General features: G+C 50.1%; 2 protein-coding genes across 3 annotated transcripts; both read right to left on the minus strand.

Moving 5' to 3' along the window:
- Positions 1–91: 91 nt before the first annotated feature.
- Positions 92–14,410, minus strand: LOC122381104 (double-strand break repair protein MRE11-like). 2 transcript variants are annotated; one of them, XM_043364888.1, is made up of 14 exons: positions 14,381–14,410; positions 13,029–13,100; positions 12,150–12,263; positions 9,400–9,562; positions 8,861–8,997; positions 7,426–7,616; positions 6,775–6,982; positions 5,315–5,572; positions 4,545–4,753; positions 4,032–4,183; positions 3,182–3,401; positions 2,428–2,536; positions 1,145–1,299; positions 92–769 (listed from the first exon to the last, which is right to left on the minus strand). In XM_043364888.1, the coding sequence occupies exons 3-14, from the start codon at positions 12,238–12,240 to the stop codon at positions 617–619; spliced, it is 2,046 nt and encodes a 681-aa protein (XP_043220823.1). In that variant the 5' UTR covers positions 12,241–12,263; positions 13,029–13,100; positions 14,381–14,410; the 3' UTR covers positions 92–616. The 2 variants fall into 2 exon arrangements, with proteins under 2 accessions (XP_043220823.1, XP_043220824.1); XM_043364889.1 differs by lacking the exon at positions 14,381–14,410 and adding an exon at positions 14,330–14,370.
- A 7,285-nt stretch (positions 14,411–21,695) lies between these two features.
- Positions 21,696–24,615, minus strand: LOC122381129. The gene has a single exon (XM_043364962.1). The coding sequence runs from the start codon at positions 24,588–24,590 to the stop codon at positions 22,158–22,160; it is 2,433 nt and encodes an 810-aa protein (XP_043220897.1). The 5' UTR covers positions 24,591–24,615; the 3' UTR covers positions 21,696–22,157.
- Between the last annotated feature and the right edge of the window lie 2,495 nt (positions 24,616–27,110).

Genomic DNA, 27,110 nt, shown 5'->3' on the forward strand with positions numbered 1-27,110 from the left:
GTTTTCGTCTCACAAATACGGATACAGAGAGGGACAAAGCACCTGGTCATTTTGCCCACTGGTGATTGTTTGTGCAGTCTCAAAAATTGGCAAGCGTGATGCTTATATTTCGTCCATGACGAGCGAGAACAATTTTCCAGGTTATATATAAAAAACGACAACGCGACATTCGACTGCAGGTCACAAAGATACCCGCACACAGTAATTGACGCACACCAGCGGTGAGCACCGGACCGAACGCCTGGTGGATCACAGCCACGACCCATTATCACAAAGATGGCATGGAATGGAGCCGGATTGTCGGCCCGGCAACGAGTACCCGGTTCACTCACACACTGCTGAGTGTCGGCCCGGCAATGAGTACCCGGTTCAGTCACACACTGTGCAGTGTCGGTCCGGCAATGAGTACCCGGTTCAGTCACACTATGGAGTGTCGGCCCGGCAATGAGTACCTACCCGGTTCAGTCACACACTGCGGGGTGTCGGCCCGGCAATGAGTACCCGGTTCAGTCACACATTGTGGAGTGTCGGCCCGACAATGAGTACCCGGTTCAGTCACACTGCGGAGTGTCGGCCCGGTAATGAGTACCCGGCACACTGCGGAGTGTCGGCCGCCTCAGTCGCTGTCGCTGTCGAACACGATTCCCTTGGAGGCGGCCCGGGACGGTCTGCGACTGCTGGCCGACTGCGACTGGGACTGCGACTGCGACTGGGAGGCGCGGGATGAGCGGGAGGCGGCCGCGAACATGGTCTCCAGGGGCACCATACCCTGCCGGCCAGAGGGACAGTTAATGAGGCTGAGTGGGATGCTGTCGCGGGGCCTAACGACTAACGAGAATCGAATGGAAATTAAATTTCGAGGCAGACGGTAACAATTTGACGAGGACAGTCTCGTAATAGCAAGACAGACCGGGGCAAGAAGCACGGATCAATGTCGTCTGGCTCAAATGCTCGTCACCAAATAAAAATGTTTCCTAGTAAATATCGAGCTGATCATATCACAAGATTTCACGAACAAATTAGCTCTTCACAAAGGAGTTCAGCAAATTAATTCGCGAATTAGTCAGTTCCGGAAGAAGGTATTAGCGTGCCAACATTGCATCCTGGGAAGATGACACACATCCCGCCCCGGTGTCCCACTCACCTTGTTCGCAGCAGCCCTGCCGCGACCCCGCCCGCCTCTGCCGCGAGGGGCGGCCGGCGTTCGGGCGTCGCCGGCGCCGCGGCCGGCCCGGCCCCGTCCGCCCCGGCCGGTGGTGGCCGCCGCTCCCCTGCCGCGGCGGCCGGGAGGCGCCGGAGCTGAGGACATGGAACCGATATCACGACCGGTCTGCGTGCTTTAAACTTCACTGCTTAACCAAACATATTCTACCGTAAAATGCTAGAAACTCAGTTATACTTTCATCTCAAAGTCTTGGTGTGAGAATGAACGTGAAAGTGGCTTTAATTATCCAGCCATAGATAACATGAATCATGTTATGACATGATATCATGATATCTTGACATGAATCATGTTAATAACATGATTCACGTTATCTATGATCCAGCATAATTATTACGGAGCGAGCGAAGCGAGCGGAGTCTTTCCTTAGATTAACGGAAATTTCTGAGTATGAGCGGCCGGCCGGCCGGCCGGCCGTGCGGACGCTTTTGCGAGGCTTATATCTCAGCAACCACTTGACCGATTTACACGCGGTAATTTTTGTAGGGTAGCTTCATTCCTTCTACCAAGTATTGGACTATTCCCGATGCATGTGGGTGACCCCGTATGCACGTGCCACGTGCAAAACGAAGAGGTGTCAGTTTTGTAATTGTTGCAATATCTCGGTAACTACTTGGCTGATTGCGCTGAAAGTTGGCATGTAGGTAGGCACCCACTAGGCACTGCATATCCATGTGCCAAAGTTGGGGTGCTGCTGCACGTGCGCACGTGCAGGGGTCGTTTCCAGATCTCGAGAACGGCTGGACCGATGGCGCTCAAATTTGGTACACGGTTAGGGACCAGTTAGTAGGGTGCCGTGCACAAGTCAGTTGGGACCCATTTTGCACGTGCGCACGTGCAGGGTGCCGCTCCTAGATCTCGAGAACGGCTGGGCCGATTGTACTCAAATTTGGCACATCGCTAGAAACCGGTTAGTAGGGTGCCGTGCACAAGTCAGTTGGAGGTACCCCCTCGCAATTTCGCACGTGCAAGGCCCACCCTCTCGCTCGCTCCGTTAGTCGCCCCAAAAGGCGTTATACTGGTAGATATGAACACGATTCAACAAGGTATGTTTTACGAGGAGCGAGGAAACGCCAAACAAATAGATATTTAAATTAATATGAATAAACTCGATATATGATGACGCTGGTTAGATATAACACTCGACTTCCATTATAGCTAGCGACTCTGACTGAGCTAGCCTCCACGGCCGTCAGTGTCCTCACCTGTCTGGCAGTCCATCTCTGTGTCGCCGTCAGAGTCGGAGCTCAGGATGGTGACCTCCTGGGCGGCCGGTCGCCGCGGCGCCGGGTCCGTCTCCAACACCTCCAGCATCTGCCGACACGCGCGCCGGTCAGTGACGGGGAGTCTTGGCGACGGTCCAGGACTCTGATTCCAATACAGCCCGGTCAGGATTCGGACTCAAACACGGTGATGACTATGAATGCTGTTAGTCACTAGCGCTCATTAAATGCGGGAAAGAGGACATGGCATCAAAATAACGGTCCTTCACAACAAGGATACACTGTCTAACGACTGCAGCTGAATACGTGAATATCAGTAAATCACAGTAACACAAACGCGGAATGATCTCAGACTTGATCCAGATTTGATGATCAGATTGATCATTTGTCATACGGATAAGAATAGAGAATTGAGCGCTCTCAACTGAAAGTTTTCCGAAAACTGAAGGACTTTGGTCTAGTCATTACACTCGCAAATCCACAAAATGATGTGAATAACGGGAAACAACTCAAAACGTCTGATGACGTTCACACACAGGTAGCACCTTGGACTGCGATAGATTAGGACTGTTGTGTACATTGCCCAAAGTGTATTTTCATGCCAAACTTTGGATGTTGAGTGGCAGCTCTTGTGATGTGAGTGGGCTTTCTTAGCCTCCCAGAGTTAGAATATACGCAGAGCGCACCATTCCTCCCCGATCCCGTCTGCCGAGTAACCGGAGCAGCGTCCACCCACCTCTTCCTCGTCATCATCCGAGTCCCTGCGCGCGCTGGGCGCCGCCGTGGTGCCGGTGCCCAGGCCCGAGTCGCCCGTGGCCGCCGTGGCGTTCAGTTTGTCCAGCTTCCTCTGGCGGCGCTCCTCGCGGATGGCGTCCAGCTCCTCGCCGATGCTGTCCTCGCTGACGTCCAGCAGGTTCCGCGACAGCAGGTTCTTCACGGCCGCGCCGATCTGGTGTCTGAGGGATATGTTAGTCAAACGCGCCGAGCTGGAGCCTGAGGGGTATGTTAGTCAAACGCGCCGATCTGGTGCCTGAGGGATATGTCAGTTTGCCGCGCCGATCTGGAGCCTGAGGGGTACGTCAGTTGTCATGGCGATCTGGTGCCTGAGGGGTGCGTCCGTTAGCCGTGGCGATGGGGCGTAGCGCGCGTACCAGCACGCTGTGTTGCTATCAGGTTGACGCGTCTATCAGTGATTCTAAGCCTTCTATAATATCACTGGTAACACCCATGACATGAAATGCCTGAGGTCTACAACTGTACGATATATAGCAGATAGTCGTCGTGCGACCGATGACGTAGAGCAAAAGCAGAAGGGCCCGTTTTAAAAAGGTGATTGATACCACAAGCGGATCCGTTCGAGAAAGCGAACCAGCTCACTCGAGCACACTAGAGCAAGTACCGTGCACACAGGGCGAATTTCTATGAACGAATTCCCTTCTGGAATCAGTTGACAGGCTCGTTGTAATGCATGAACGTGTCCTCTAACTAGCGCTGAGTGCGATCACGTGTTAGATATCATGTGAAAACATAGTTTGCTCACGATGCAAGCACGGACAGCCTAAACTAGATCTAAGCAGTTGACTTACTGTAACGCCTTTGCGATGGCGGTCGAGTCCTCTTTGACGACGAAGTGGTTCACTGCCATGCCCATTTTGAGTTCATTGAGCAGTCGCAGGCCAGTGCCCTCTTCCATCTCGGAAAAGTGCTTGGCAACAAAGTCTTCCACTCGCATCTCTTCCTAGGAGACAAGGAAAACGATCGGTTCACCAGCATAACACTCCAATGTAGACTATACTAAGCATCTGGAGTCTCAAGACATTACACGGTACACTCTCTTTCTCTCCTAAAACCCATCCCTTTCACTCATCCCTTTTTCTTATTTTCTTCCTCGCTCCCTCCCTCCTCCCTCCCTCTCTCTCTCCCCCCTCTCTCTCTCTCTCTCCCTCCCTCCCCCCCTCTCTCTCTCTCCCTCCCTCCCTCCCTCCCTCCCTCCCTCTCTCTCTCTCTCTCTCCCTCTATCCCCCCTCTCTCTCTCTCTCTCTCTCTCTCTCTCTCTCTCTCTCTCTCTCTCTCTCTCTCTCTCTCTCTCTCTCCCTCACCCGCGGCAGCGTCTGCGTCATGACGGGGCCGTCCTTGACGTCCTTGGAGTCGAGCTCTGACCGCTCGCGCTTCATCAAGATCATGTCCTCCCAGTTGGAGACGCGGCCGGCAAACTGTTGTCCGAACCGCACCGTGTGGAACAGCTGCGCCTCCTCAGAGTACTCGACTCGCAGACGGAGCAGCGGCTGACGCGGCTGACGGGGGTGGCCTGCCCGGCCGGCGGCACACGTCAAATCGACACGTCAGGATTGGTAGGGAAGTGTTTTTCAGGTAATTAAACGTTCACAAACAATGTGACAAAATAATACAACCACGTTTACCTTGTGTGATATCCAATATCCATGTAGTAAAAACACAAACACAAATAAACATCCATGACATCTGCTGTCTGGCACCCACTGTCCGAACCCCCGCTCAGCTGCAGGTATCCACACTACCCCTACCCCGCCGGCCGTTCGGTGGCGACCGTCGCTACCCCACCGACCGCCCTACCCCGCCGACCACCGTCTGTGGCGACCGCCCCTATCCCGCCGACCACCCTACCCCGCCGCCGGCCGTCCGGTGGCGACCACCGCTACCCCTCCGCCGGCCGTCCGGTGGCGACCGCCGCTACCCCGCCGACCGCCCCTATCCCGCCGACCGCCGCTACCCCGCCGACCGCCGCTACCCCGCCGACCGCCCCTATCCCGCCGACCGCCCCTACCCCGCCGACCGTCGCTACCCCGCCGACCACCGCTACCCCGCCGGCGGCCGTCCGGTGGCGACTGACCGGTGATCTGCTCCTCAGCCTCCAGCAGCATCCGCTCCACACACTCGGCCACGTACTGCTGCGCCAGCTCGGCCGCATCGCTGGCGGCCGGGTCGCGGCCCGCCTCGCTGTCCGCCAGGCGCACCGTGCGGAACATGAACGGGCGCACGGTGCGCAGCGGCAGCGACTCCATCTTGAACTCCTTGCCGCGCACGTGCAGCAGGCCGACCGCCTTGGGCTTGGCCTCGCCGTCACACAGCGAGGTGGCCACCGAACTGCCTGTGACGGCGGTACGGGCGGGGTCAGGGACAACTGACTGTGACCGGGCGGGGTCAGGGACAACTGCCTGTGACCGGGCGAAGTCAGGGACAACTGCCTGTGACGGCAGCGCCGGGTGGGGTCAGGGACAACTGACCGCGGCCCGGGCGAGGTCAGGGACAACTGCCTGTGACCGGGCGAGGTAGCCACCGAACTGCCTGTGGCGGCGGCCCGGGCGGGGTCAGGGACAACTGCCTGTGACCGGGCGAGGTCAGGGACAACTGCCTGTGACCGGGCGAGGTCAGGGACAACTGCCTGCGACCGGGCGAGGTCAGGGACAACTGACTGTGACCGGGCGAGGTCAGGGACAACCTGACTGTGACGGCGGCCCGGGCGAGGTCAGGGACAACTGACTGTGACCGGGCGAGGTCAGGAACAACTTCCTGTGACCGGGTGGCCCGGGCGAGGTCAGGGACAACCTGACTGTGACCGCGGCCCGGGCGAGGTCAGGGACAACTGCCTGTGACCTAGCGAGATCAGGGACAACTGCCTGTGACCGGGCGGCCCGGGCGGGGTCAGGGACAACTGCCTGTGACCGGGCGAGGTCAGGGACAACTGACTGTGACGGCGGTACGGGTGGGGTCAGTGACAGGACTGCTCAGTCGGGAGGGGGGGGGGGGCGTTTGTCAATAAGGCGAGCTGTCTATATTGTCCTGCCGCTCTACTACCAACTGTTTGGCCGATTCTAATTTATTAGGCGTCCAAAGGAATGAGAGAAAGCGCGATCTCACTGTGGGCCATAGTGGGCATTCAGGAGTTGCCTCCACAAATGACCGTATGTATCACTGAATCACGACGTTTTACGTTGCACCGTGGTTTCGGCGGTAATGGTGACACAGCAGGATGCAATGAAACGCCCTCGGGGCGTGTAACGCGTCATCATTTGACTTTGGAACTGCCCACATTCAATAGGGAGATTGAGAGCAGAATGCACTTGGACAGTACTGACAGGACTGCGACGAAACAGAACTTAGTGCACACAGATGAACTGGTCATTCAGATCGTCATGGTAGGAAACAACATGGATAAGTGATGGTCACATATAAAAAGTAAAAATCGACAGGAGAAACGTGAGGATATTTTCGGTGGCAGTTGAATTCCGGGGCGCTAAGCAGTTCAGCGCAGGTCGAGTTCAGCCCACCGGGCGGGCAGCCGCAGCTTACCCGGCTGGGAGATGTGCAGTTTGCGTATCTCCTGCCACTCCGGCTCCAGGCGGTTCTCGTGCTCGTGGCCCCAGATGACCAGGTCGAGGAAGTCGTCCAGAAACTCCACGGGGATGTAGCTCTTGGGGCCGTGCTTGGTGCGGTTCTGGTGCAGCACGAACAGGTTGAACCAGCTCTCTGTGTCCTCCTTGGGGCGCAGCATCAGAAACTGAAACGGACACAGACACCCAATTGTTAGCCAACCGAATAGTTTTGATCACGGCGATTCGATGAAATCGAATCAAATCGAATCATCGAAATCGGATCAACCTGAATATCAATAATCAAACATTTCTGATGACGTAACCTTTTTTATCGTTTATTGTTTTCTGGCGAGAATCACCAACACCCAACACGGTGCAAGAGCCCCACTGACGTCCGGTCTGAATTCCGAAGTAAACTTTTTTTCAAAACGCACTCAATTATTATCGACAACCGATTGGGCTACAAGACAAATGACCAAGACTGGCGAATGGCTCCTGCTTCGACTTTTACCCTGTAATTTATTATGACCGTGTCCGTAGAGCGGCAGAAAGTACCTCAGAAGAGGGTTCAATCACAGCGAACTAGGAGGGGGGGGGGGTGCGCTGAGTCTACCGGCGGAGGACGCACCTTTCCGCCAGTGAAGATGCGGTGCAGCCGCTCGTCACGAATGTTGCCCAGTCCGTAGAGCGCCAGTCGGGTGCGTCCCTTCTGCAGCAGCACGGGCGACAGCTGTACCTCGCGCAGGTCGGTGCACCGGCCGAAGTAGTTGATCAGGCCGGCCACCGAGAGCAGCTCCAGCGCAGCCGTGTCGCCGAGCCCTGCGGCGGCGCGGCGGGCCGGCGTCACAGCGCGTACCGCACGCCGGCACCCCCAACAGGCGCGCCGATCGGGACCATTGTGACACAGGGTTGGCAGAGACAACAGGCGCGCCGCTCACTGTGACACTCACAGGAGTGGCAGAGACAACAGGCGCGCCGCTCAATGTGACAATCACAGGTGTGGCAGAGACAACAGGCGCGCCGCTCACTGTGACACTCACAGGGGTGGCAGAGACAACAGGCGCGCCGCTCACTGTGACACTCACAGGGATGGCAGAGACAACAGGCGCGCCGCTCACTGTGACACTCACAGGTGTGGCAGAGACAACAGGCGCGCCGCTCACTGTGACACTCACAGGGGTGGCAGAGACAACAGGCGCGCCGCTCACTGCGACACTCACAGGGGTGGCAGAGACAACAGGCGCGCCGATCGGGGGACCATTGTGACACAGGGTTGGCAGAGACAACAGGCGCGCCGCTCACTGTGACACTCACAGGGGTGGCAGAGACAACAGGCGCGCCGCTCACTGTGACACTCACAGGGTTGGCAGAGACAACAGGCGCGCCGCTCACTGTGACACTCACAGGGTTGGCAGAGACAACAGGCGCGCCGCTCACTGTGACACTCACAGGGTTGGCAGAGACAACAGGCGCGCCGCTCACTGTGACACAGGGGTGGCAGAGACAACAGGCGCACCGCTCACTGTGACACTCACAGGTGTGGCAGAGACAGCAGGCGCGCCGCTCACTGTGACACTCACAGGTGTGGCAGAGACAACAGGCGCGCCGCTCACTGTGACACTCACAGGTGTGGCAGAGACAACGGCCCAATCATGGAAGTTTGACGATCGTCCCCGCAGTAGTACAATAACAAAACTGTGTTAGGACTTAGGAAACTTTGCTATTTTGACGTCAGATAAAATCGTGGACAGGTAAAAGACTAAATACTCACATAGGCTGTATCAGAGAAGATGTTTGGAAAGTTCCTCGGCTAAAACTGCGATAAAAAAACGAAAAAACCATCTGGGCGATCGGCATTGTTCCTTAGGTCACCCAGCCTCTGGGTCGCCCAGCCTGTAGAAAATAATGAGCATTTGGCTGTCCTGCTTAGTTTTATATCATACAATGGGCACAAACAAATCCAGCCAAATAAGTTACCCAGTCGAGATTCCCTCGACCAGGCCAGAGTCGCAGTGACAGGGATCGGTGCACGTCGCCCGGTCAAAGGTCACTGTAACACTCACCGCTAATATCATCGTGGTTTCCGTGAATCGAGAACACGGGCATCGCGATGTTTAGATTCGGATCATGAAAGTTCACCTGCGGCTCCTTCATGCAGAAGTCCTTGCTTGGATCGCTCAGATATTCAAAGGACACGGGCCTGCAATGATGATGAAAGCCATGGCATTAGGACAATGGTCTCTAATGGGCAAAAAACGCAACGTGCGCCGCCTGTATTGAAAGTTACAAGAGTTGGTACCACATGCTGTTCTAAATGTAACACATCCCACAGTTGCAGTTGATGTCTTAACGTTTTTGATGCATTGGTTGGAGATTCCAGATGAGTATATGTCATGTGGTACTTGGTGTCACCTTTCAATGTCTCTGAGCTAATAATGTGACAATGAGAAAAATAAAGACACTACTATAGTCCCCATGACTGTTGGAAAGACACAGGTCTCAGACACTCCGAACAAGGCTCCGAATACAGTCTGAGCTTGTGTGGAACTAAGGCTTACACAGCAGGGTAGCAAGAAATGGTTGCACGAATCATGATACTTACCTATCACCAAAGCAGTACTTTTTCAGCAGTTGTGAACACTGAATGACACAATTTCTTGAAGGCTTGTTTTCATGGAAAAGATCTCCACCAAGCAGAATAAAATCAGCCTCTTTTTCTAGGGCCAGCTGAAGAATCTCTTCAAAAGTGATCAGGCTGTCATCCCCTGAAATAGATTCACAAGGGAATAACCACACGGCACACATGCACACCAATTTGATATACATAGCCTGCTGTCTGCATTGTGCACCAATTCATTACAGACAGTACCTGTGGAACTAAAAATAACAAAAGTCTAGCACATTTGCTTTAACCCGCGCATGACTGGGGGGGGGGGGGGGCTCTACAGAGCCCTCTCCCGTTTTTCGGCAATATCTTCTAAACCGTTTCACGGATCAACACGAAACTTAAAGTGCCCTCAGCGACATCAATTTGACATCTTGTGTTCAAATTTCAACTTTGTAGCTACCATATTTTGGCCGGAAATGACGTCAGAATGACGTCATGTCGGCCGATTTTTATGTAAAATTTTGAATTACGGCAAACGCTCTCAGGAGCTAAGTTTTAAAGCTAGATCCAATTTCCTTGCATCAGTGGACTACAAATAGACGTAGCTATCAAACTGCAATCTCGAATTTTCGAAATTCTAATTTTTTTTTTTTTTAAACATGATTTTACAATTAAAAAAAATATATATTTTTCTGATTTTTTTTTCAAATAGTTTTTGCTTTTTCGCAAAACCGGAATATTTGTGATAGAACATGCACTGATCAACCACTCTAGCAAGTTTTAGCCCAATATCTTCAAAAATAGCCCAGTTATTTGCATTATTGTCAAAAAATTTACAATTATGTTATTTTCAAAACCATTTTCAGTACGTTTTTGACATCGTACAGCAATATAAATGGCACCATCGTGTTCCTGAGCGCAAACTGCATCTGATAGGCACCTTTTTTGTTGAAAGAAATCATTTTTTTTTCAAAATTTGACCTTTTCTGACCTGAAATTGACCTGACCTCCGGTAAATTCAGCTAAAAATGACCTCAAATGAGACAGACGACATTATTTTCGCAATCTACGTGTAAAATGGACCATTAAACATGCGTCACGTGACCGATACATGATATACAATTTTCGTGACCTAGGATGACCTGACCCTGACCTGAAAAATTCGAAGTAAAAGTTTGTTACCCTCAGGGTATCTAAGGCATATATCAAGGAGTGCGTAAACCAAAAATTGGCCTGATCAGACCTGTCAGCCGGCGGCCAGAGCCTAAATTGTAAACAAGCAAAAATGCCGATAATTTTACTTTGACCTGACCTGTGACGTCATCGGTGACCTCGAGGTCAATGAAAATAGGTTTCGCTCGACAGTTTTTCCAGGGCTATCAGAGCCGTTTGAATTTTGACGATTGGCCCAGTAGTTTCGGAGATAGGAGGGGGGGGGGGGGGCTCTGGAGAGCCCCCTCCCCCTCAGTCACTCCGTTATGGAAAATACCCCAGTCATGCGCGGGTTAAATCATTCCATAGGTTCAGAAATATGGCAAATTAGAAAAAGACAAAGCCAGTTTGTCAGTAGTTGGTTCGTTAGTTTCTGTGTATAGTTTATGGTTTGTGGTAACTAGGACCCGGTTGGACCCGTTAGACCCGTCAGTAAAATGTTCAGGACCGGACCGATTCTTTGGACCGGGTCCTCGGGTCCACACTTCGCCACCTCTACTATAAAACTATATCCCTCGCCCGTATTGGAGCTTTGCCAGCGTCGAGCGTATGGGGTAGGGGTGGGGGTGGGGGGTGGGGCGTTGGACCCCTCTGGCCGTTCGGCCCCTGAACGAGCTTAAGCTGAAAAAACGAGCGTGTTGCCTGTGACGTTAGGAGGCCAATGATACCTACCCGATTTCAAGGTCCTAGGTCGTTGGTTGACCTTCCAGGTCAGGTCAATGACCTAAACGTCGGGAAAATTGGGACATGTTAGAACTATGTAAAGTGAGGTAGTAATGGGGTTTTCGGGACGCTGATCACGTATTTCGTGATAGTTTCGATCACAGCTGTCTTCATACATTTAGGCCAGGTCGGGTCAGGTCAGGTCAGGTCAACCAGTAGGTCAACCTGCCGGGTATTTTAAGTACGTTTCAACCGCTTCTGACAACTTCGTAACACTTTACGAAGGACCAAAACTACTTCGCAAATGTTCAAATGGTTGCTAAATTCGAATTCAGATCCAAAAGCTAACCTAGAGACGATGTAAAAGTCGAAAAAGTGAACTAAAGAAAGTCATCAAAGGTCAATAAACTGACCTGACCTTCAGGTGACCTTGACACCCACCCTAATGCATGGAACAAACATCATATCACATGTTTGAACACTTAAAACCACGAAAATACTGCAAACGCGCGGCAGCACTAATGCGAGCCAACATACGCCGAATCGCGATTCCGGCCAAACATGGCCTCGAGAAATAGTCCTCAGACCAAAGGTCATTAGGGGTCAGGGTCATGAAATTTTTAGGGTACGTGTAACATTGATCAACTCGAAGGTACTGAGAATTTCGTCACGATCGGCCACTTTTACGCGAGTTATTCGCGAAAAACCGAGGAGGGGGGGGGGGGGGCATTCGACCACCCCCTCCCCCTATACAGGCGAGGGTTAAAACAAATAGCATTGTATGTGTAATTAATATGATTACATGCATTAATTACAATAATATAGCTAGAACCTTTCATCTATGGCCATATATCTTAAACATAACATACCTCTTTCACCATGTTTTTCATTATATCCCAGGTGATTATCTGTTGCGACTAAAATTCTAAACTCATCTTCTGGACCGAATTCCTGTGACATGATGGCCCCGCAAATAAACAGATCTGAAAAGTGAGAAGGTCACACTCGCACCAATCACCATCCATTAGGTACCACAGCATATGGCTCATGAGCCACCAGACACAGGCTTTTGAACATTTTCTAATGTTATTGAAACCCTTGCTTCCTAAATTCTTATTAACATGCCTTGCAAGCATTTATGTATGGTTACATTTCTGAAGTTATTTACTTGAGTGAGCTGCTATTGAGCAAACAGTCATTGCTATAGATTGAGGCATGTAAGACAGCAAATAAATAAACATAACATAGATCATTACACCAATACTAATCTGACCAGAAACAACCTCAGCAGGTACCTCCTGAATGCTATGATGTTGAATTGTGCAATGCTGAAATTGTTCATAATCTACACATTTATGTAGGTACATCAGGAGTTAGGATTCATACTGCTAAGCTAAGCATAACTACTGGGTATTGGTAAGATGTCACATGAGCCGAGTGGGCATACCTATGCTGTGGCATGGTCAAATGTAGCTTAAGATCTCAACATAGCTCGGAAATAAGTATCACATAGGTAAGATGGGTAAGAGACCCCTCCTGAAATACCTGGAGTTGCCCCTGCATGCTTCTCAAAGTCAAGACTTGAGCAAAATATCTAAAAAAAAAAATATTTCAAGGCTCTAGCTACCTACTTTGGCACAGCATATGCCAGCTTGTGCGATGCCTCCCTTACCAATACAGCAATACCCAGACCAATAAATATGTGGGTACCTAATGCTTTGCTGGTTTTTCACTCAACTCAAACTCACCTCAGTAGGTATGTACTCAGAATTCTCAGAAATCTATATGCTCTCAGAAGTCAAACCCTTAATGGCTAGAACCTGAAAGAATCATCTTGGTCAGAACAACTGTGACCATACCATGCACAGTGCACACTGACACGAGGTCTATTTGATCCTATTCCTGATCCTCCCAGTACCTCCTCGTCCCCAGGCCCCTCCCCAAGCACGTCCCAAGAAAGGTTTCAGTAAAGCCAAGGCTTCTATCTCAGCAATCACTTGATCGATTTACATGCAGTAATTTTTGCAGGGTAGCTTCATTCCTTCTACCAAGTATTAAACTATTCCCAATGCATGTGAGTGCCCCCTTATGCACGTCCAGCATGCACCACGTGCAAAACGAAGAGGTGTCAATTTTGCAGCAATTGCAATATCTCGGCAACTACTGGGCCAAATGCGCTGAAAGTTGGCATGTAGGTAGGCACCCGCTAGGCAATGCATAGCCATTTGCCACTATTGGGATGCTGCTGCACGTGCGCACATGCAGGGGTCGATTCCAGATTTCCAGAATGGCTAAGCCAAATGCGATGAAATTTGGTACATGTTTAGGGACCTTTGGTTAGTAGGGTGCCATGCAAAAGTCAGTTGGGAGTTGGGACCCATATTTATACACGTGCGCATGTGCAGGGTGCCGCTTCCAGATCTCGAGAACGGCTAGACATATTGGCTTGCGCTCAAATTTGGCACATCGATAGGGACTGGTTACTGGTTAGTAGGGTGCAGCGCAGAAGTTAGTTGGAGGTGCCAACAACAACAACAACAAAACACATTTATTTAAAATAAAATGGAAATAAGCAAATAGTCCAGGTGGTACCGTCTCGCTCGCTCTGTTGGTCGCCCCAAAAGGCATTTTACTGGTGATACTTGCATGACAACAAAAAGAACACAAGGACAAGAAATACAATACTATCCCTTGCCCTGAATCACAATTTTTTTTTAATCGAATTGAAAAAATGAATCCTTCAATAACTTTTTACCTGAATCAAATGTGAATCATTCCCTTTTTATTATCTGAATCAAATGGAATCAATTCTCGGAATCAATTCACAAATTTTTTAAAAGAATCAAATGGTGATTGAATCGAAAAAAATCAAAATGATTCAATGATTAAATCGATCCAAAAAGGCGAATCTGGTATTATCGTATAAGTATAATACCATGAAACACGATCAACAATTCGGTAATTGGTAATTCGGCTTACAGGCCACCACAAATTGCTGCATTTGGGCCCGGAGCCAACAGTTCGCCGTTTTGACTAGGCATTCATATACACTGTTGTTTTGGGTGGTTTATCTATTTGCAAGAATCTTGGGTTTATTTATATTGATATAGCCTTGGGTGCACGCAAGGGGTGCACGGACGTCGTGTTGGCGCTCTTTGGGGGCGCTCTCGATTTTTAGCAATTGTCACTGATGCACCATATATGTGACGTAACTTTATAGTATGCGACTGCTAAATTACTACTAACCTGTGCTTTTTATATACACTGTGCTACTAACGACCAATAACGACCAATAAACGCCAATATAATTCAGATGTACACCTAATTACGCCTAATTTAGGCGGAAGTGCACACATTTCAGTAATGTGCAGGTGATTTCGGTGATTTCGACGGTTCGGCATAGTTGGTTCATGAATTGAATCGTTTGTTTGTTTGTTTATTGGGGCTTTATTCGGTACGATATTTGTCATTGTGCACCCCACTCCGTCATAGTGCAAGAACGTTCAGCAAGAACGTTGTCAAAACTGTTTTCTAGATGGGGCAGTGGGCACCGAATTTATTAAAAATTAAGTTTATTGCTTTGCGGTTAGCCGAATACCAATGCATATGACGAAGCAATGCACTCTGGTGAAACTGAAATCGCAACTACTGAAAATGAAATGCATTACCTTTTAAATTGCTTGCACTGTTTCGGAGCCGCGTGCACTATTACTCAAGGCCGTATATTAGGCTATTACTGAATTTCATGCACTCGGCCGAAGTAGCGGTGCACTATGCCGAACTGCCGAAATGGTTACACTATTTCTGAACTGTGTTCACTATTTTTATATTTGGCAGTAAAAAGGACAGGTGTAGTTCTCTATATACCGTGATGTAACTGATGTAGGCTGATACTAGGCGTTTTTCCAGCCGCGAGCGTATATACCTAAGGGAGACGTCCGTTTGACCCCCCTTGCCGTTTCGCCCCTGATCGAGCTAGAGCTTCGCGGAATAAAAACGAGCGTGTTGCCCGTGACGAGAGGAAGCCGATGATACCCAATTTTAGGGTTTTAGGTCATTGGTTGACCTTCCAGGTCAGGTCAATGACCCAAAAGTCGGGAAAATCGGGACCTGTTAGAACGTCGTAAAGTGTGGCTGATAATTGCTATGGGATTTTGGCAACCGGACAAAAGATCGTAAAGCAAAAGATTGTATTGAAGAAGATCGTAGGAAGTTGATCATGTGCAAAAGATCGTAATGGATAAAGATCGTGCGACATAATGCTCGTATGGACAAAACATCGTAATCGCTAAAGATCGTCAAGGAAAATGATCGTATGCCAAAAAGTTGTAATGGATAAAGATCGTGCGACATAATGCTCGTGTGGACAAAAGATCGTACTCGCAAAAGATCGTCAAGGAAAATGCTCGTGTGTCAAAAGATCGTTTGGGATAAAGATCATACAGTAGGTATAATGTTCGTATGGACGGAAGATCGTATTCGCAAAAGATCGTAGAGGTAAATGATCGTACGCCAAATGATCGTATGATATAAAGATCGTATAGTCAAAATATGGTATTCACATGGTGCAGCCCAACTCCAGCGCATAGGTACAAAGCTTATCAATTTCTGTGTCCGCGTAGCAAGTGGCCGTCGTAAGCTCGACCATACATTGATGTTATCCCACACCGTAGATACTAGACAGTGTTTCTACAGCCACCATGCATCGTGACCTGTTTCGGCTGCTCGTCCTGCTGGCCATGGCCCGCCTGTTGTCCGTGACCGTCTCCCGTGACTGTGATTGGCTGCGGCCGGGCGGTACCCGGGGCCGCGTTACTGCATCACATGAGCTCCGACTGCTGCGGGACGCCGGGAGCTGCCGGCCAGTCCGCCCCCGGGCTACTCGAAGGACACGTGTACCGGCCACCCTACCGTCGGAGGTTCTCCCAGTCCATCACGCCGCGGCCGACCCAGTTTGAGAGCCACTGCTGCGTCTGACCGCGGTGCGGCGTTTGTGCGACATGGCGTGGTCTCGTTGGGATGTGCTGTGGTGGCGGCTGGCGGCGCCGGGGGCGGTGCTGGCGGCCCTGTCACTGGTCGGGGTCCGTGGGAGCGAGGAACCGGCCCCCGCCGAAGTTAGTTGGTAGCACTGCTGCTCCACGGCGTACATTTCCTACCAGCCCATAGGGTTTACATGTTAAATGGCCTGTTTTCGGCGAGCGATATCTCGGTCAACCTTTGAAGGAATCAATGGTTCTTAGTCTCAAATGATAGATCGATGAATTTTCTTTCGACAATTCCTCTACCATTTTTCACGAAACCCAGCCGATCTTCTACGGCGTACAGGGTAAAGATTTCTCTGCACGCCAGCACCCGCGATCCGCCTCTCCGATCGTCGGCGCGCGGTCCTCGGTAGCGCAGTCGGTAGCGTATCGGGCTACGGATCCGAGGGTCGTGAGTTCGAATCCTGGGTGCGCCGCGTGATTTCGGCTAGAATTGAATGATGTAGACTCTTGCATGTCAGCATTATCAATTATTAATAGCTAATTGAATGTATCTGCCCATTAATCGGCTCTTAAAACCTGTTATTTAAGGAATTAAAGAAATTAATGTCACGTGCGCGTCACGACTGCCAACCATAAGCGCTACCATATTCTAGTTTGAACTAACTTTGCTAGTCCCGACCACATATAGTAGGTTTTCTAGTAGTTATACTAGATATTCCTACCAAAGTTCGTCCTACCCTTCACTTCAATATACCCTGCGAGGAACAGCCGACTCCGAGCAGGCCCGTGACGAGTCTGCCTTACAGCGGAGTGCCGATCGGGCCGACCGGGTCGCCCCTCCCCAGCGGGCGGCGGGCGGGGACGGAGCTGCGACATCGTCTCCCCCAGGTGTGCCCACGGTGACTATAAATATATAGGTGTGCCCAGTCCGCGCTCGGCGCGAGAGCGGAGGCGGCGAGGACAGAGAGGGCGGAGGCAGCAGCCGCGTGGATCGAAGGGTGGTGGCTGGAGGGCTGCTGACCACGCTGGGCTGCTAATCGGCTCCCTCAACATCCAGTCAGTGAAGCCGAAACTGCTGGAGCTGTCCCAGGAGCTGCACCGGTTCAACTATGACGTCATGGCACTTCAGGAAACCTGGCTTAAACCATCCGCTCCCAGTCGACTTCTGGTGCTGCCCGGCTACCAGCTCTACCGCTCGGACCGACCAGACGGCCGTGGCTACGGTGGAGTAACACTCGCCATCAAGTGTGGAATCGACGCCACAAGACTGAAAGTGCCGGAACGGCGGCGCCCGGACAGCGCTCTAGAGCAGTGGTCGGCAGGTCATTCGGGGTCGTGCCCCCTTTTTGGGCGCCAGGCAGAGCCATTACCCCCACCTACCAGACCCCATTGCTGACACAACCAAGTTTACTGAAATTTCATACCGTCCTGGAACTCTTTGGGTATTTGTGCATTTCCAATGCATCAAATTTAAAACATGACACTTCCTCCACAAAACATTTAATGCCTATATCCCAGTAGCGGCGGAACACCTTCAATTAAGGGGGGGGGGGCACTGCCGACTTTTGGTCCCATTCTTTCCATGCAACGCCCATAGGGCTAATGTTAAAATGCAAAAATCAAAGGGTGCACGGTGCCCCAATGCCCTCCCCGTTCCGCCGCCTATGCTATATCCCATTTAACCCTTGTACGTATAGGGGCGGCGGGTGGTTTTTCGTTAAAAGCTCACGTAAAAGGCATTGGATCACGACCAAATTGTACCCTCGAGCCCATCATTTTTTTTTTATTAGCCCGGAAAATATCATGACCTGAAACCAGTTTTACCAACAGAAAAATAACCGCCTGCCGGAATTTTTGCCTTAAGACCGCTTCACATACGGAGCGTAAACGCGATGGGCTCGTAAGCGGATAGGGCTTTACCGTTTACGCTCCATATGTGAAACGATCTTTAGGCGAAAATTCCGGCAGGCGCCTATTTTTCTGTTGGTAAAACTGGCCTCTGGACCCATAATGACCGTTGGCTTATGAGCTTTTTCTGGAGATCATCTTGAGCCATAAAATCTAACTTCAAGAAGTTATAGCGGCCTTAGCGGGTCCCGATTTTCCCGACACTTGTCATTGCCCTCTTGAATGAGACGGAATGACCAAGGACCTTAAAAATGGGCAGCAGCGGCTTCCTATTGTCACGGGTAGCACGCTCGTCTTTTTTATGCACAGCTCCATATCAGAGTCCGAGAGGCCGCGGGGGTCCGATCGACTCCTCCTCCTTACGTTAGTGGCTGTTGAAACGCCAACAGACGGGCGACGGTTAAAAGTTGCAGCTGCTTTTGTACGACTGTACGGAGGGGTGAGATGGTGAGGCGAGCAGGTACGTGAAAATTGGTATCTAATCAATGTGTGCTGTGCCTTTGGCCTGGGCTAATCTTTGAACCCTGGGATGCAACAGTCACGATGGCTCCATCACTGGAGCTACAAACTCTAAAAAGATAGGCTTTCTCAGAATCCCTCAGTACCCCCATCGAAAGGGCTACATTACCCCCAAAGGGGGCATGCCCCACCATTTGCCGACCCCTGCTCTAGAGACTCTCTGGGTGCTCCTGAAACATGGACAAAGGTCGGCAGCTGATAGTGGCTTCAGCATACCGACCGCCTATTCGCTCTGTGGCCGCCGTCTCATCAGACTTAACCGACCTAGAAACGCAATACCAACGCGTGCTTGTTGATCACCCAAACACTGACGTGCGTGCTGATTTGCGGTGACACCTTCTCAAGCCTGATTCTGACGTAGGCTGCTGCCGTCTCTCACAGTTCCTATCAGATTTTGGCTTTCATCAATCCATTCGATCTCATACTTACAGGACTGGCTCTCTCTTAGACGTTTGTACCTATTGCTAAACGACCTGATTCTTTTGTCCGCAGCGGTGTTCGTTTTTGTCATTTTAGTCCTCATATGTTCATACGCACTTTCATTAGAACCAGCAGACCCCGCATTAAGCCATTTAAAGCCCAAACTCGCTCAGTCATAGACCACTACCTATATAGGTATATAGTGGTCTATGGCTCAGTTAATAGCATTGATCTTTAATCCTTTTACGCTGATCTTTAAAGGCAGGTAAATTGGTCGCCGATTTTTGGGGCTTCTTCCGCTTCTGAAAAATGGAAAACTGTTTTTGTACGTGTTCTCACCTGTTATTGACCGGCACCCACCACTAAAAAGGAAAAACTGTGACAATACCGACCGCTCCGCCGGTGTCCCACGAGACCCGTGACCTAATGGCCCGCCGCCGCGGCGCACTGAGAGTGTGGGGTCACGGGTCGACCGAGTATGGCCACCCGAACCGCGCTGTCAGATCGGCCATTCGACGGGACACCCGAGCTGACGTGTACCGACGTGTAGGGGAGAGTGGGGTAATTTGGCCGGTGCAGTGGTGTAAATTGGCCGCCCCCACCTGTACGCTGTCTAATAAAAGTGAGTGAAATAGCTCTAGTCTCTATTCATTTGTCATGGGTAGAAATAACTGGATGACAAATGTCAAAACTTTGCGCCTCGTAGTTTTATTTAAAATTAATAAAACGTTAATTTCATTAGAAAATGGTAACTTTTACTTCTGTTTACAAAGTTGTATAACATGTAGTATTTGGGCTAAAAACAACGAATTCAGACATTATAGCGCCATTCTTGGGGGTGTTCAGCGGTTCCAAGAGCAATTTTATCTAATTCCGTATAGCCGTGATGACTTTATAGACAAAAATTTTCAGAATGACAACATGGGGTAAATTGGCCGGGACTAGCGGGGCAACTTGGCCGGTGCGCTCATGGTCTATATGCTGGGACGGCCGAGTTTTCATGGTCAATTGTACCATAAATGACATGATTCATGACCAACTTTGACTACTTTGATGCCTTACTTCCGATTGGTCAACTGTAAGAGCATGTGACGTCATTAAAGGTTACCAAACGTTTTTTGCTAATAAATCATTACATAAAAATGGTACAGCCGCACAAATGGTCTCATTCTGTTCAGCTCGCTAAGGCGCATCGAATGATATGCATGATGGCCTTGAAATCACGTGACCTTGAGGTCAAGCGACCATATGCAACGTGACCTGAGGTCAACCTTTGACCTTGACTTCTCAAGGTCAACACATATATCTTTCGATGCGGACTGACGAGAGAATTACGATGGTACTCGAAGTTTTGGCCTAGCTTGATTACTTCAAAAGTTATTAGTAAAAAACTGTCTTCGGATCTAGAGCCGCTAATTTGGCTATTTTGACCCCTGTGACCCCTGAGTCAACCTCCAAAATGCGGCAAATGCGTCATAGGACACACGTCATTGCTGGATCTGAAGCTGACTCGCAATATAACAGAAAATCCCGACCGCAAACTAACACCGGCCAAATTGCCCCACACCCCCGGCCAAATAACCCTGCTAGTGGGGCGATTTGGCCGCCTTGCAGACCTTTGTAATACGTCACAATTTCAATATAAGTAATTACTCTATCATTTCAAGTTCACTGTCCAGTAAAGTAAAATGAATACGACACCTGCCAGCGTTGAGAAAATGCAGAAATGTGTCGTCAATTTTAAGTTATATCGTTTTCTAAAAAAAGCGGCCAAATTACCCCACTCTCCCCTAAAGGAACAGGAGGTCCTCGTCTATGTGGCGCCACACGCGAGACGTCATAGCAGGGAAAACGTCCGGCGAGCGCACGCTGCCCTCCGTGTCCGCCGACTGTATGAATGAGTAGGTACTTTGTACAGGTAGGACCGCGTGTGGCTAAGGAGATAGCTGATCAGGGCCCTGTGCCACACAATAGACTCAGAGGCTCCCGCGCGTAAGTTCGTGTGCTTTTACAGTTCGACCGGTGTCACTGCATACACTGCGGCGCACTATTTTTAGCATGCGCAACACATCGGCTCGCGGTGATGACGGACTGTGTATACGTGCTATCAAGGCCAGTTTGAAACTGTCCAGTTTGGCCAATCCTGGTAGGCATGATTTGGGGCCCCGGGCCATGCCACCTCCTGTTGGAACACACAATTTTTTTTCACAAATCAATCACACTTGCAGATAATGCTACTATATCAAATAACTCACCACGCGGATGCATCAAACTACTAGATTGAGTAATAAGCTGCATGCATAGGATGTCAAATTTTAAGTTGTGTAACGTAACTAGGTATAGGTAATAGGTATCATACAAATAGCACTCACCTCGTGACTTCGATCTGCTCGACCAGCTGGTTAGCGTGTCCACTTCCAGTGTATACGGCAATCAAGCATGTCTGGGTGTACATACATGTTTGAGATGCGGCTGTAGCTGAATGGATTGCACGCTGTCTCAGTTGCACCGTACATATCACGTGGCTATCAGCTCGGTGATTTCCAACGAACAGCACTGGTGATGATGCACGTAAACAAATGCCTACAATCACATATATTTATAAATATAGGTGAACGCAACACTTTTGACATATATGAAAGAGTAAAAGACCCAATTGGTTCACAGGTAAACAAAGTGCCTTCCGGAGCTTACCGGAAAAGTCAAGGCCGGGCAGACGAGGACAAACAGTTCAAAACAGTATGTACACACAATAATCTCCCGCACCCACTATCTGACTGTTGCGACTGCCTCGCGCGCGCAACATCCCCGCGCAGCCCGCCACGGCGCGCCGCGCCGGCTAGTGTGACAGCCAGGCCGCAGCGGATAAGTTAGAGCGACCGCAGCCCCGCACCGGGGCTGGATGTGACCGATCAGATATCGAGACATATGCATCTTCCCCGGCTGATTGAACGATTGGAAGCCTTAGCAGTCAGCACCACCCGACAGAATTAGGCACGGAATCTGGAAGTCGGACTTCGCATTCTCTTTCATGTGCCCGTTTCCTCAGCGGGGGGAGCTCCGCTCCGCATCTTGGGTGTCCCGCTCCCCAACGCGCAGCTCGAGTTCCCGTAAGCGGTCATTGAGAGCGCGGAATTGAGATGTGACGAACGTGCGAAAGTCGTGCTGTTCCTGTGAGATGGATGCCAGCAGCTGGAGTACGGTGTCAACCTTTGCACCGACGCCGCTGTTTTGAGGCGTTGGACTTCTCATAGCCTCTTCGACGCCACGGCTCTCGGCCGGCGCAGAGCGGCCGGACTCTGAGCTGTGTGATCCGGAGTTCCATCCGCTGTACGGGTCAGAGTGATGATCAGGTCCGCTCTCTGACTGACACTCTCCGGTGCGCGCTACAGCAAACAGGTCCGCTGTAGCACAAAGAGAGGTTGACGGCGTTGCTGTCGTCGCTTCGCATCCCCGATCACGAGTCGTTGCACTGGAAGTGAAGCTCTCGGGCTCGACATGCACCTCGCGTTTATCGTCTGGCTCTTTGAAATACAGCCTTTTTGTCCATCCAAGACGTTGGATATCCAGCGTTGGCTGTTCGATTTCTTCTTTACATCTGTCGTCATTCCACATAGCAAGCATGTTGTTTTGCACTTCCGAGTGGATCTCTTGTAAGGAAATTTCGCACAGTGACGTGTCGAGCACTTTTTTGAGGGCGTGTACATACCAGGCGCCCTGAACATTGTTGCGTAGCGCCTTACGACCCGGCAAAGCAGTGTAAGTGACGAACATGTCGCTGTAAGACATACCCCCTTCACTGATTGGCTTATCTCGCTTGCGCTCATCCTCTTCGCTTTTGTCGCGACACGCTTGGAAAATCAGCCACTTTGGCTTACCAGCCAGGTTCGGCGCGCTCTCGTCGCAGAAACAATCGATCACCGACTGGAAAGGGAGTAGTTTACGGTCGTGTCCCTCCAGCGCTTCATTGACACCGTGCGTCATAACCGCCAGCACAGCTGCATCCGCGTCTTCATGGTCAGGACGCTTGGCGAATGCGCTTATCTCCTCCAGAAGACGATCTTTGGTAAGATTTGTCATCTGTTTCACATGAAAACCAAGTCTTTTCAGAAGGGACGTCAGCGCCAGTTCATCCATCTCACTACCATCGCGCCTTGATTCTTTCTTTTCTTCTTCCTCGGATCTTTTCCCCTCTTTTTCTTCTTCCTCGGGCCTTCCTTCTCCCTCGCGCCTTTTTTCTTCTTTCTCGATGAAGTCCACGTTGTTGATGACGAGAGCTAAATTGGTTGCTCCAGGTTTGAAACGATAGCGACCAGGGTCGGACCCGACCAAAGCTTTGGTCGACGGTTTTGGAGGAGTTGTATTGGGCCATGGATCACTTGGAATAGAAGCTCGCATGCCTTCCAAAAGCTGGGAGTCGATGCCTTTCATTTGTAGCTTTGTTACTGTCCTGTAGAGTTCATCCTTTATTATCGGTTTGTTTTTTGACGGAAGGCCGCAAATCTGTTCGATTAGTTCTTCCCACAGACGAAGAGCAGCTTCGGTGGCGCCAGTCTTTGTCATGGTCTCCACAAGTGTACCAGTGCTTTTGATGAGATGCAGTATTGCGTCTTTCGCCGCTTTTTGATGGTCCTTCTCAAGCAGAAGCCGACAATGCTCGATAAGCATCTTTCTAATGTCATTCACAAATGTCTTTTGGCTTTTTCCTTGAATTTCATGACACACCTCAATCATCCGATCATTGAGCTCCATCCCTTCTTCGTCAAAGACTGCCCGGACCGATTCTAGGAGGTGTCTCAACATGACACGGCAGCGGTCTCTCTGTCCTTCTCTTAGTAGCTTGAGTGTACTGTCTATCAGAACGTTCCACATGCCCTTGATAGTTTGGGAATCAATGGCGTTCTGCTTACGCCTGCTGGCTTTCACTGCACCAGCCAAGTGAGTGGCTAACATCTTCCACATCCACATACGCTTGTTTTTCTCCGCCGCAGCTTCATTTACTATCTGTTTCCATATTTTGGAGGCTGTCTCTTTTTGTGGGCTCGGTAGACTCAGAATCGGGACGCCCGCCACTCCTTTTCGATCCTTCTCATGCTGGTCCAACACCAGAGCTGCCAGCATACGTCGAACAAACTCATCCCAGAAGTCCATCGCGTCTGCTCGTTTACTGCTGGTCACATTCAGCTGCATCCTCAGCTGAGTTTGCACGGCTTTCCAGGTTTTCAGGGCCAACTCATCACGACCAAGCTCCAAAAACACACAGATCAAGAGCGACCAATGACTCGGTCCTCTGCCGTTCAGAAAGGAAAGCATGCTGTCTACCCGATTTGCCATCGGCGTTTCTTGCAACTCCTTGGCTTGTTTCTCTGTCAGGCAGTTCCACTTTTTCATAATATCCAGTAGCTTTTCGTCCACTTCCAGACCCTTCAACTCCCCTTTTAGGTCTCGCAAAACTTTGCATATTGTGGGAGGTGACATAGCTGCCTCCTCTTGAATGACGTTGCACCTGCAAAGACATAGGGTGAATAGGTCAAAAACGCCCCCCTTAAGCGCGAAACCTTCTGACACTCAACCCAACACAGATTACTTAAACCTTTGGGCACCATCATGTAGCTCATTCTTTTTACTACGCTTTGAGACCAAGAAAAGACACCTGCGTGTGGTATTTAACCCCCCAAAAAGGTTTTCGCATACCCTTACAAAGGGCGTTTTGCCCCATACCCTGGATAATACGCCCACACCCATGTGCAAAGCGCCCCCACCCCATCCATCAACAGAAAATGATGAACATGGCAGAACTTGACGTCATTCTGACGTCATTTGGGGTCAACCTATCAAAGCCTTTGGAATAAAATTTTGTTGCAATGTGTAGAATGGATGCCCGGAGGAGTCCTGAAAGTTTGGTGACGATATCTGCAGTCGTTTAGGATATATCAGCAAAAAAGGACAGGGAGAGGCCTTTTCGGCCCCGACCTACAGGGCTGCACTCTCACCACCGTGCAAAACGCCCCCCTGTCAGAAAACTGGGGGCGTCTTGCCCCATGCATCGAGTAGGCGTCTTGCCCCATCCACTCCATTTCCGGTCAACAAAATATTGACAAAAAAAAAAAAACGCGCCACTAACGCCGCAGCATAATACATTCAACAGAATGACAATAAAACGCAGTTTTGAGTGATGTGCACAATAGTAAGTTTTGTGATATAAAGAGGGCATCAAAATATTAGGAATCTTCTGTAAAAACAACAAAACAAAACCAACATCAGCACCTACCCACGGTGCTCCTCAAGACGCAGAACCGGAAATAGAGACCTACGTAAACAAGCAGCTGACTGTTCTAAAAGACAGGATAAAACACCTATCCGTCGATAAGAAATACGATTTTTTAGGGGAGGCGTTTAACCCAGGGGTGCGTTTTCCCCACAGTTACCCTACAAATTTACAATAAGAACAGTTTGCTCAGTTGTTTGATGACATTCCATGGAAAAACAATGTTGCTGCAGGATGAGAGGGCTACACATTATTAACTTCAACCTTCCATTTGTATTGCAATAAATGCGCAAGCTGCATGAGGCATCCACTGAGGCAAAATTGGGAACCCATTTAACCCGCGCCGGGCCGGTGCTCTGAGATTCCGCGCCGGGCCGGGGGGGGGGGGTGTCTGAACACCCCCTTCTAACTCGGCTCCTGGGCCACGTAGCGACACGCGGTAAGCGGCAATCGAAAGAACGTCCAAAATAAGGACGAAAACACTCGGTCATTTTTTGGGTCAGGTCAAAGGTCAGGTCACCAGAGGTCACCAAGGGTAAAATGTTGACTATTTCAACATTTTGGAAACTACCAACGGCTATCTCGGGAACCGATAGAGCTACAGCGCCGCGGAAAAGCGCATTCGATAGCCCTTTTACAGACCTTTCTGAATAATTTTCTCAGATTTGACCTCAGGTCAACGGTTTAGCCTCCAGGGGGCAAAAACTCCAAAAATAGCCGTTTTTACGAAAACGTTTTTTTCGGCAATAACTTTTGACTCAAATCAGCCATGACATTACTTTTGCCAGCATCGTGTTCCACTCGTCGAGACGCGTCGAATGAACTATAATTTGACCTTGAAAGGTCAACTTGAAAATTTGACCTCAGGTCAAGGTCATGACCTGACTGGAAAAGGTCATACTGCATATCAGTTGATCCGCAACGTCGAGCCGAACACATCTAAGGTGTTTTCAGCGCTCTAGCACGCCTATATCAGAAGTTATTAGCGAAAAACTGTTAGATTCGGTTCGTGACCTGAGATGACCTCGGGGGCATAACGAGGGGTCACAGTTGCCATTTTCTGGTTCAGTATGTCAATCTGACCTACATCTCGATGTTTGAGAGTGTCTAGAATAGCGTTCGTGCAAAACAGACGCTTTTCAATTTTCTCCCATCGACTTATAATGGAGAGGCCGCAAAATTGACCTGACCTTAGGTCACAGATATCAAAATTCCGAGACATACGTTTTATAGATAATGTTGCTCTAATCAATCGCTGAAGGTTTCAAGGCGATCGACCAATCGGTGTAGCTATGACGAGCATTCTTATTTTTTCTGAGGTGAGGTCACTTGGCGTGACCTGGTGACCTGACCTAAGGCGACCTGAATCTGAAATTTTCACATGTGCGGAAAAGATGCACGAACAGGTGTGCCAAAAACAGCAGGGTGTGTGTGTTCAAACACCCCCCGGCCCGGCGCGGGTTAACCCGCACGGCGCACTGTGCTGCTGGTCTGGGTTTTCCGTGTCGTGCTGGGGGGGGGGGGGGGGCGTTTTGCCCCGTCTTACTCGGCTTGGGTCACGTAGCGACACGCGATAAGTGGCATTCGAAGAGGTTAAAACATAAAAACAAAATACTTCAGTCATTTTTATGTCAGGTCAAAAGTTAAGTCACCAGAGGTCATCAAAGGTTGAATTTTGCATAGTTCAACAGTTTTCGAGAAATTGGCGCTTAACTCTGGAGCCAATAAAG

This window comes from Amphibalanus amphitrite, unplaced genomic scaffold, assembly GCF_019059575.1.
Source record: "Amphibalanus amphitrite isolate SeventyFive unplaced genomic scaffold, NRLGWU_Aamphi_draft 000114F_arrow, whole genome shotgun sequence".
Classification (NCBI taxonomy): Eukaryota; Metazoa; Arthropoda; class Thecostraca; order Balanomorpha; family Balanidae; genus Amphibalanus; species Amphibalanus amphitrite.

Coding starts and splice junctions, on each gene's coding strand:
- LOC122381129 (XM_043364962.1), bottom strand. CDS start 24,590: ATGTCACCTCCCACAATATGCAAAGTTTTGCGAGACCTAAAAGGGGAG.
- LOC122381104 (XM_043364888.1), bottom strand. CDS start 12,240: ATGTCACAGGAATTCGGTCCAGAAGATGAGTTTAGAATTTTAGTCGCA. Junction 4,184..4,544: donor TGACGCAGACGCTGCCGCGG/GTGAGGGAGAGA, acceptor CTTGTCTCCTAG/GAAGAGATGCGAGTGGAAGA. Junction 3,402..4,031: donor GCCATCGCAAAGGCGTTACA/GTAAGTCAACTG, acceptor CATATCCCTCAG/ACACCAGATCGGCGCGGCCG.